At 43.0% G+C, this 11,465-nt stretch overlaps 1 protein-coding gene across 1 annotated transcript in view; it reads right to left on the bottom strand.

Annotated features, from left to right (window-relative positions):
* Positions 1–1,863: 1,863 nt before the first annotated feature.
* Positions 1,864–11,465, bottom strand: part of LOC138566782 (cytochrome P450 2G1-like) — a 498,767-nt gene continuing 489,165 nt past the window's right edge. The window contains exon 9 of the mRNA XM_069644433.1: positions 1,864–2,346. Within this exon, the coding sequence (XP_069500534.1) occupies positions 2,159–2,346 (188 nt within the window). The 3' untranslated portion in view covers positions 1,864–2,158. The remainder of the gene's footprint in view (positions 2,347–11,465) is intronic.

Genomic DNA, 11,465 nt, shown 5'->3' with positions numbered 1-11,465 from the left:
CTAATAATGGCTTTTGGGCTACTCCTATAAACATGGTTGTCAAGCAGGTTGCTCCAGGCTTTAGGGGGCTACTTTGCATCTAGCACAAATATGGAAGGAGAGGATTAGATATATGTCTTTGAGTGTTGGAGCCCAAAATCCAGATGGCAGCAGTGGTCAAAGTGTACTAAAAGAAGTAGTGGAACTATGTTTCACTACTGGTTTGTCCCTGCCCCCACAAACCCCATCACCACGCCCCCTCACACGCACAATACAAACTCCCAAACACATGTGCCTGCAGTGCACTGAAAGTGCAAGTTTCAACATCAGTTCCTACACTTACTTAAAAACGAAACCATTCCGGAACGGTTTCTTTTTAAAATAAAAGTATAAGGAACAGTAAAACTTAATTTAGAAACGTAGAGGAGCAACGGTCCCAACCGCTCCTGCCCACTTCGACCACTGGATCGCAGCACTAGATAGGTGTTCAGCGCTCGCCTCCTGTGCACGCCTGGAGGTTATACAGGTGGTCTGAGGCGTGAGTTAGGTGTTCTGAGCATGATCTTCCAGGCACAAAGGAGGTGTTTGTAAGTCTTTCTAACGTTCCAGTTCAATTACTCAGTAAACCCCAATACAGGCAATGTGCTCACCGAGGCGGTGGGCTCTCCCACACAGAATAAGGTCTGCTGGTACTGCTCTGATGAAGAGGTGGGGTTTTGGGGGATGTAGCAGTGCTCAGTAATCTCTCAAAATCGCAACACAAGACTTAACGTCAAAAAAGGTTTGCAGAAGTTGAGTATTGTTCAACCCGTCCGATATGGAGAAATGACCATCATTAACGTTTTATATCATCTTCTCTGTGTCTGTTTATACCAAAAATCAAGTCCCCTGAGTGCAGAAGGTCAGCCTTGATGATGAGGCTAAATGTGCTCCATTTAAAAGCTTGCATGAACTAGTTCGGTTCAGAGTGGATGTGTGGCTACGAGATGAGTCGAGAAGAGGACACAATACACTGTTTATTAATATGAACATTTTTACAATGAATGTCATTAAAAGATGGCTTAATCCAGATTTTATTAGAAATAATACTAGGTCATGCGTGGATGCCATGTCCTTGTTTATGATTTATATTAATAAATACTTTTTTCTGTATGATGTTTTACATAGGTGGCATTTGGCTTTGTTGCATTGTGTGACGTTTATCTTTTTTGTTAATATATATTTTCTGAATAAATACTGTTACTACTCTCCTACGTCAAGTACATGCATGTGGGGACCTTGGTGCTCTGACCTTCTTGTCCACCTTCTAAAAGCATGGCGTTCTCCTCTGTTTGCAAAATACGCGTGGGGTTCTCAGTGCTTTTGCCTTCTCCTAAGACTAGTAAATGCATACTTTTTTTTTTTGTGTTTTGTGTATATAGACGCAGTGGCAAGCTCAGTAGAACCAAACATCTCACATTTTGGAGAAAACCTGTGAAATTCCACCTGGTCAAACCCCTGGAAATTGTACTTGTTTGAGTTTCTCAGGAACCATCCAACCACTGCCTATTCATAAAAAGTCACAAACAATACTTTTTTTCTGAGAAGCCATCATTGTTTTATAAGTATCCTGAGTGGACAGCACATTTATAATATGGACAGAGGAATAGGAACCAGTTAAGTGTTTAGAATACAGTATATGGTTTCAGATTTGTTCCTATAAAGGAAAGAGAGAATTATTTTGTGGCTCCTACTCAAAGTACTTAAATGTGGCCTCATGAGACAGAGCGTCCCATTGTAAGTTCGCTGTCATGGTTGTGGTCTGAAGGAAATGGGAAGGGAACAACCGACAAGAAAGACAAAGAGCCCCATGAAGGAATGACTGAAACAACAAGTGTGCAGGTGTTCAATAATCTTTAATCACAGTGAATCTCCAGCACTTTCCCCCATGTGAATGTCTTGCTATTCAAAATTAAAATCTTTAAAACTATTTATTTTATGAAAATATTCACATTATTTCAAATATCATGGTGTATGCAGATTTCACATGTTGGTGTTTTTCTCAAATCACCCCTCATTTAAGTGTTTTGTGCTTTCACTATATGCCTTAAGATTGTTCAAATCATTTGGGAAACAATTTGAAAGCGTAATAATGATCATATAATTCACTAAACACATGTTATTCAAAGAATGCTGTGGTTCATATCAAACGAGGAACCAGACAAAGTTGATACAATCTTGGGATATGTGAAAATCCACTGATCTCTGGTGTCAGGTCAATATCATCAGGATTTCCAACAGCCTTCAAGGAGAAGTTCTGCAGGATGGTGGTGAAGAATAGGAACAGCTCCATCCGGGCAAGTCCCTCCCCTAGGCAGATGCGCTTTCCTGGAAGAAAATATGGGATTAGATTAGCCTGCAAAGACAAAATAGACACATGCTCATGTTGACTAGTCATGAGTGTAATTACTCAAGAGATGCTACCTGCCCATAACAATGTATTCAAATAAAGTTGAGGACAGTTGAAGGGTTCAGTAACCAATGCAGGTGAACTCAAATCTTCACTATTCCTTCGGGAACCCCAAAATCCAAGGGATGCGTGAGACATATGGAGACATTTGTGGTCATTCTAGGGCTTCTCATTTCATTGGAAAATTATGTCCTTCGTGCTCCCATTTGAATCTGTGATGTTCATTTCACACAACGATGTGTGAATCAGGTCTGCATTTTTGGAGAGGGTGTTTTCAAATTATAGATAAGATCTCTCCCATTGTTTTTACAAATTCCAAAAGGGGAACAAACAGAGTAATGGTGTCTCCAAGGGAACCAGCTGAGGACCTTTCATCCCAGAACAGTCCTTAATTGGATTTAGGAAGGCGTGCATATTGCCTCTCATACCGGTGCACATATTAATATCTATCCTTCAATAAAGGCACCTTTCCACTTGTTAGGACAGTTTTTCTGAAGTCCAATTAAGGGCTTAGTAAAACCATTCAACTGAGGCAGTAAAGACTTCACTCTTAGTATAAGGCTGTACCACCTGAATTCAGGCTAGCATAGACAGAGCAGGCAGGCTTATCTTAGGAGGGAGAGAGGGCTGTAGAATCAGTACAAATGAAATTGTAATATAAATGGTCCAAAGAAACGCTGAAACTCTATGTATTGTAGAAATAAATGGTTTATTTCAATACAAGTAGGCCCAGATAAATCTAGGGGTAAATAAGTACTATCACACATTATATGTAATCACAATTATAAAAACACAACACTATGCTTGAAGGTGCACAGACCAAAGCATACATCTTATTTGGAACACATAACAATAGTGCTAGGGAAGTCAAACAATTTCATACACATTCAGTATAGGTCACACCTATTCTTGGGGAGTAAAGACCAATGGTTACTTTCGTGATTACATTCCGTAATGCAAGGGCAGTAGACCCTACCAGTTGCACAGTGTCTCTCAGTAATGATTCACATAATCAGTCAACTGGACAATAAACGTTTTGTGAATAGTGGAGCACTTATTCCAGCTACAGTAAAAATCTACTTTTGTGATAACACACAGTTATTCTAGGTGAGTAAAAACCTATATATTTTTTCAAGGAGCTATCCGCAACTTGGGGCAGGTATAAACCTAGGACACTTTTTGTGTCTGTCTAAACAGCAGAGGAAAAGCAAAACCCAATGTTACACTTTACAGAATGACTCAAAGTTATTCCATGTAGGTAAGACCTAAGGTAGACTTATTCTGGGCAGGCTAGCAGCAAGTCTGGGGAAGCAAGACCCAGTTGGGGGACACTCATACAATTATCCTAGAAGGAATAATCTGGTGTTACCAACTGCATTACTTTTGGGAAGAGGCAGAACCAAATCACAGGTGAGTAATATACCCTCACATCTACTTTCTATTAGAATGGCAAAACGGTTTCTAAGGAAAGAAAGATTTTAACCATACTTTGAGACAGGCTAGCAGCAAGTCAGGGGAAGCAAGACCCAGTTGGGGAACACTTATACAATTATCCTAACAGGAATAATCTGGTGAAACCAACACATTACTTATGGCAAGAGGCAGAACCAAATCACAGGTCAGTAATATACCCCCACATTTACTTTCTATTAGAATTACAAAACGGTTTCTAAGGAAAGAAAGATGTTAACGATACATTTGAGAATAGTGCATCACACATCCAAGGTAAGTAAGAATGTGTGTAACTGTTCACTCTTAGAGTAACTTTTAAACACTTAATCACTTTTATAGGCAAAAGGCCCAATCCCTTAAAAGTATTTCCCTTATTTTTGGAGCATGAATATTCTCAGTGGCAGAAGGGGGGTCACTAGGATATAGTGTCCAGTAGGCATTGTCAGGATAAGTTCTTAAGTTCAGAGTTCCTTAGGAAGACCAGGCAAAACAATGAGTACTTTTCTTTTACAGTTAGAGGAGGGTCCAGGAGGTTTACAGAAGACACCCAAGCAGGATTCGAGCAGTGGAACTGGGTGAACTGGACAAGAGGCTTCCCAATCACAGAAAACACCCCACACTTCACAGGAATCACAAGAGTCTTAAGGCAAGTACATAACCAAACCAACACAGTAGCTCAGTATTGTACAATATATTACAGCAGGAGAACTTCAGGATCTGCAGCCAAATACCTTATCAGTGGATTCCATGTTGTGGTGACGGCAAACAAGACCTCCGAAGTAACTTTGCAGCAGAGATCAATGGAGAAGGCTCTAGGCAAGGTTTTCTTCATGGTTGAATGCAGCTATGTGGATTTGGAGCCTTTTACAGGAGCATAGAAGAAGACAGAAAATTGTGGTTGAATTCTCGTCATTACAAAGGTCCAGCACTCTGGAATGGGTACTTTTCAGACTGGATTTGTGTCTCTGGAGATACACCAGGATGCCCACGAAGTTTCAGCAAGATTCGGAATTTGAAAGACCATGCACCATACAATGGTTCCCAGGGTATTGGGCTATTGCAGCCCTGCAAGGTCACAGCATGGCATGAGATGGCTCAAAATGCAGATGTCGTCATTCTATTGGGTCTCTCTAGGGTTTGGGTCAGGGTAATTGTTTTCAGAGTTCCCAGGTCAATTGGAAGGAAATCAACTTGGTCGCTTTTCCTTCATCATCCTCTTTGGTTTCATTTCCAGTGGTTGACTTGTCTTCAGCTTCTAGGTTTGCAGTATTTAACAGGAATTACAAAACCATTGCTGCATTCTCTTCCTGAATTTTACAAGAAGCGGTGGTCTGGTTGTCCAATCAGGACAGCCAGCACCCCACTGGCATTTGTCCCCTTTCATGCAAGGAGGAAGACAAGGGCTGTGGCGTTTCAGACTCCTCCCTCACTTCCTGCCTTCACAGACATATTGGAGCCTGGGCGTGGAGTCCAGGGAACTCCCACCAAAGATAAAAATCCCACAAAGGAATTTCCCACCGTGGATGTCAGGGGAAGGAACAGGAAAGGACAAGAAACACTAAAATGCTAAAATGGTAAAAAAATAAGACAGGGGCCATTTTGGTAAAATGAGCAGCCTTAGTCGCCTTTACCGCAGCTATGAACACAGTCCTCGATAAAGGTGCATCAAATGAATACAAGGTATCACTGCCACCAGCCATTGAAGGTAAACTTGTCCCTGTAACAGAATTATTACAGCTTTACTGTGAAACAGGATACATTGTATCTCCCCAGCACTCCACATAAGGTGGGACGTGCTTGTTTCACAAAATACAATGTAAAAGAGATACAAAGATCTTATCTTTTCTTCCCTTGGGAACTGTATTTCTCTCAGGGTTAGCCAGAGAAAGTTTAAAAGGGGAGCCCCTAGTGCAACCCAGCAACAACAGGCACTTATTGCCAAAAAGTTGTTAAAGAGGATAACTTTAAAAAGACACTATGGAGAGTCTAAAAACTGACACCCATAAAAAGAGTAAAAGATTCTGTGGGTGTGAAAAAACGTTCCCACTCACAGAGGTATTAAGTAAAAATAACCCACCAGTAAAGCAAAACGTTCTGACATAGGTTAGGAAGATTTACCATTTCTATGAAAATCTTACCTAACACCCCTAACCAAAATTGACTTTCACCCCTCTACCAGTGTCCTCACCCCTTAAACATCAGTCCTGGAGGATTAGGGCGTTTGTAGGGGAATAACTGAAAGGCAGATAGAGACGGGCACAGGCAGAGTGTAAAATGCTGCAAATAGTGCATTGTTGTGAGAGCTGCTTACAAGATTTAATATGCTGATATTGTTTTTCGTGTGCACAGTTCAATAGAAATAAGTCTGGCCATTTAAATTACGTTATTTGGTGCATTGAACACATTTTGTTGGATGCAACTTTCCAATGCTGAAGGTTAGCACAAAAATGACAAGTATTTAGAAACTGCCAGAGTCTCCTCTACAGAATGACAGAATGAGCCAATCACAATATATTGATATGTTTTATTAATTGATACATTATTTAAAAATTAAGAATTTGGTCAAATGTCACTGCACAAATTCATGCCACATATTTCAATTGGGCAAATCTTGATATCCATATTTCATTGACATCAAACATTCATACTGGAAGATATGGAAGAAAATATGATTATGAGTCCAGATTGTCCAGCACCACCTCTGGGAGTGTCAACCTAATAAACCTAATAAACAAGACAATCGGAAGATTTTACCAATCAGAAATGTCATTCTCAAATGACATACTGTGGGAGACAGTAGAGTATTAAAGTTGAAAACCACATGAAGTGGAGAGTGGCCTCTGGTATTTTCAAGGGTACAGAAACTGGAGCCTCTTTCCAACTGGATGAACATGGAGGTTTAATGCCATCTCGAGAGATGAGAGACAGCATGACCCTTGACCAAGGGGAGCCTAAATCAGATTTTGCCTGATTCCCAGAAGTGGATTGACCAGACAGCAAAGGGGCCTGGCTGACACGGGATATTAACAGGAGGCCGTGAGGGTCAAAGTTAGTGTTAAAACCCCTGAGGCCCGTTGAAAAATTTCTCTGCTAGTACCTGGAGGAGGCAGAACTGGTGAGAGGAATACTACTAGAGAGAACTGATTGAAAATCAAATGTTTTAGCATTGTAGTGGGAAATGTGATTTCTCACATTCAAAAGCAAGTGAGACCTGACTTACTGTGTAGCAAATCACATGTTCCTGTACACAGCGTGCCGCATCTAATAAACTATAACCAATTGAATGCATGTAGAATGTTGTTACATGCATGTGTGAACTCTATCCTGCTTTCTGAGCATGTTCACATGCCAGAGGAAGATTCATTTAGACTGGCACTCAATGACATGAGCGTACTGGGCACACAGTCTCTTTCAACAAAGCCAAGTAAATGTTCCCTGTGTGTTTATACAGGTTTAGTCAATAACTGGGACTGTGGACCATTGGCCAATGCTCCAGAGCTTAACAGTGAGTTTATAAATAAAAACCTGCAAAAGCCTTCTCATTTAAAAAGAGATATTGAACATTGTTACATTTCGCAAATGACTTTGGCCCTCATTACGAGTGACCCGGTCTGGAAAATAGTGTCGGTAACAATGGCACCTTTTCTGGACTGGGTCACTCTGAGTCTGCCGATAGGTGCTGTGAACTACCAGCAGGCCTGACTGCTGGTAGTTTTTGAATTGTAATTGTTTATTTGTACAGCACTTATACACAAGTGAAGTGTTTTCCGAATGATCTAACATAAAAAGTAACCAGCGTATTAGGCTTGACAGTGTTTCTCCTAAAGCATTTGCTTTAGGTGTTGAGTGTTTCAGGTGCACCCAAACTAGGGGGGACACAACGGGGGGAGGACAGAAGTATGAGGGAGGGGGGGAACAAGTGCGCCCAGTCTAGTAAGTGCAGAGAGGTTATCCCTCACATGGAGGATATGATGAAAGTGCAGTAGTGCTGAACATAGTGCAGAGGCCCGGAGGCAAGTGCAAAGACTTGCTGGGGAGCCTGGGACTTGTGAGGCTCTGGATGTGAACCAGGCGACCAGTCAGCAAAAGCTGAACAGAGTTAGGGAAGAGAGGGAGGAATGCGGCAGGAGAGAAAAGGCGAGGAGGTTAGCAGGGGAGAGGGAGGTACCTGCAGAGGTTAAAGATCTACTCCCAAAACTTAGCTTGGAAAAAGCGCTCACCCACAAAGAGTTGGAGGAGGATGAGCGGAGGGCTATAGAAGGAGAGCATTTAGGAAGAGAGTGTTGTAGATAGTTCATGCCCCAGTCCCAGACCAGAAGCCCTTGTGGATAATGCAGAGGGTTTTGAACTTGATCCTAGCAGACACAGGGAGCCAGTGAAGGGATTTCAGCACCTGACAGATGCAGCACATGGGCTTGAGGCCAATGATAAATCTTGCGGTTCTGTTCTGGATGAGTTGTAGCAGACGGAGAGTAGAGGTGGGAAGATTGAGAAAGAGGCTGTTGCAGTGGTCCAGCCTAGAGAGAACCAGGGCCCTGGAGATGATGAGCCTTTTGGGGGGAAAGTGAGAAAACTGATAGTGGGACTTTTTGGAGATGTCCGAGATGTGAGAAGAGAAGGAGAGAGTGGAGTCAAAAATGCCCCCTAGATTTTTTGCCCCGCTAGCAGCAGAATGGGCAGGGTGAAGGGATGCTAGCCAGTGAGAAATCAGGAAAGTAAGAGCAGGGGTCCCAATGAGGACAATCTCTGTTCAACTGGCATTGAGGCAGAGATCATTAGCTGCACACCAATACTCAATTGCGGACAGACAGTCTGGAATGAGCGAGGAGGAGGAAGAGGCCATGCATAGCCTGAAAGAGAGTTGTGTGTCATCCGAAAGTTAGAGGAGAGGGAAGAGATCCTGTGGGCCAGAGGAGCCATGTAGACATTGAAGAACCAAGGGGATAGGTTAGATCCCCGGGGGTCAACACAAGTAGAGAGAGTGATAGAGGAGACAAAGGACCCACGTTTCACCTGGGAAGGGTGGTCAGAGAGAAAGGAGGCAAGCCACACCATGCCCCGATCTATGATGCCCAGGGTACCATGGAGATGGTGGATCAGGATGTTGTAGTTTACTGTGCCAAATGCAGAAGAGAGATCGAGAAGAATAAGGACAGAGGGAGACTTAGAATCGAGATTTGATAGCAGGTCTTCACAAGTGTTCTGAAGAGCAGTTTCCATGCCTTTGGATGCTCTAAAGCCAGACCGATGGTCATGGAGACAACCAACAGTATTCATAGTAGAGGGTAAGCTGACAGATAGCTAATATCTCCAGGAGTTTGCCCAGGAAAGGAGTGATAGAGATTGGGCGATTGTTTGCCTGGATAGAAAGGTCAGCAGAGGATGTTTTGAGCAGAGGGTGCACAAGAAAGTGCTCGAGAGAGGTGGGGAAAACTCCAGAGGCAAAAGAGAGGTTTCAGAGGTCAGCCTGGTCTGGAGCAAGAAAATCAATTGTGTCCTTGATGGTTTTAGGAGGGTATGGGTCAACCTGTTTGGAGGAAGCTTTCATGGACCAGACTTGTCAGGAGACCTCATCAGGTGTAACAGGTGAGAGGGAGGAGAGATCAGGGGTTAGGGTGGCTGAGGGGGGCCCAAGACATGTAGGTGCCAGAAAAGGTGTAGGGGCGAGAGAGGACAGGATGTCCTGTGTATTTGCAGTGATGCGTGCAGCCAGGACCAAGCAAAGGGCCTGGGTGGGTGCAGTAGAGGAAGAAGCTGCAGTAGGATTGGCCAGTTCCTTATAGACTTTGAAGAGTTCAGCCATGTATTTTTATTTTTTTTTGTATTTTTTTAGCAGATGGTTTTAAACAAAAACCTTACAGCACTCTAAGAGTACAATTACAACTCATAAATTCTTCACGCAACAGAAAAGAGAAAATAAAAACATTTACATTTAAGATTAAGAGGGGAGGTATAACAAAACTAATAATGACAAAATATAAAAGATAAAACACACCAAGAGAGGATGGCCACGAGGATTGCCAGGAGAAATTCCCGGTTTCAAGTCAGGTAAGACCTGAGCAAGATCCAAAGCAACCCTGGAGAAAAAACACTGCTTTAGTGCTTTGGAGCCCCCTGGAATAAGTGGGTGACAAGCGGACTATCCCCAACCTTCACTCTCATCTAATGCACTCCTATATAGTATCCAAAAGAGCAAAGACGTCTTTCAAGAGAGCCAACAAAGCTAAAGTCAATGACACTTGTGAGCTTGACATCAGCCTCCTCCACCAATCCTCAGCGGATACAGTTGAAAATTTGCTGAAGAACTTTGCCAACCATTTATAGCAGAGTTTTATGGCCCCCAGACAAAAAAGAAAAAAGTGCATCAGTGTTTCTCTACTAGAGTCACATAGTCTACATTTGAAGTCTCTCGAAGCAGTGGGCTTTCGAACCTCTGTGATTTCTTTGGTTCGGTACAAATTCATCTTACCCTCAGAAAGTTAGCCGGTTTAAACCTGCAAGGAAACTTAACAATACAAGGAGGTAGGGATTCCCTTGCTCTAGTGTCCTTGAAGTTGTTCCCATATAGCTTGGGGGTAATTATTTTGTCCACTGCATGGATCCAGTCATAGAGCTTCCTCTTAAATCGTGCTGGATTTGACTGCAGTGACTCAGCCGATTCACCCAGGTCACCCAGAATGTCTTTACACAAGTAGCTCTAGGCATTCAAGAGAGTCTCTGAAGGCTTAACCATAGTGGCCCCAATAGATGCAGGGCCCCCCTCAGACCCCGGAGCTGCACACTTCCTAAACAATGAGAGGGTTTTCCATATAGTGATCGAGTAGAGGGAGGTTATCCCCAGTTCCACTCTAATAGCCTGAATTGGCACACCATTCGGTAAGTCCAGGACCTTCCTCCAGAATAAGCCCTCAAGTTTATCCTACACGGCCGCTGGTGAGAAAAATGAAGCTTCGGGGCTGTATGTTAATATTGGAGTCACTTTTAGGCGGAAGAAATCAAGAACTGGGATCAAAGAAAATCTGCAGTACCGCTTCAAGATGATACGAGCTTGGCAGGCCAGGTTCTTGGTCTTGTACTGCAAAACAAGTTCTTTTTCGGTGTCTACTACAGTGTCATTTAAACATAGCCCCAAGTATGTAAGAGTTGCAACTTCCGGTATTTTTTCTATTTTCATGAACCACGCTTTTTGAGCACTGGCGTTCTTGTTCATTCCTCGTCCCAATATTAAGATCCTCGATTTTTTTACGTTCACTTTGAGACCTTTCTCCTCCATGTAAAAGCTCAGGGCGTACAGCTGTCTTTGAAGGCCCACCTGTGTTTGGTGAAGCAAGATTAGATCATCCGCATAGAGGAGACGTCCGATCTGGACCCCCACCAGGTTCGGTGGAAAACATCTGACCTGTCCAAACGCTGACTCCACGTCCGAGATAAAAGAATTTAAGACAGCCGGCGGCAGCGGGCTTCCTTGCTTCACTCCGTTAAAAGTTGGAATCGCTTCGCTCATATGGCCCTTGCGTTCCAATCTCACATGTAGGGAGGTTTTAGAGTGCAATGCTTTGAGAGCTTCTTGTGTGTCTGTTGGACA

Source organism: Ambystoma mexicanum, chromosome 2p (genome assembly GCF_040938575.1).
Source record: "Ambystoma mexicanum isolate Mex_15411 chromosome 2p, UKY_AmexF1_1, whole genome shotgun sequence".
Classification (NCBI taxonomy): Eukaryota; Metazoa; Chordata; class Amphibia; order Caudata; family Ambystomatidae; genus Ambystoma; species Ambystoma mexicanum.
Note: the sequence above shows the minus strand (reverse complement) of the source record. Positions and strands in the feature narration are given on the sequence as shown.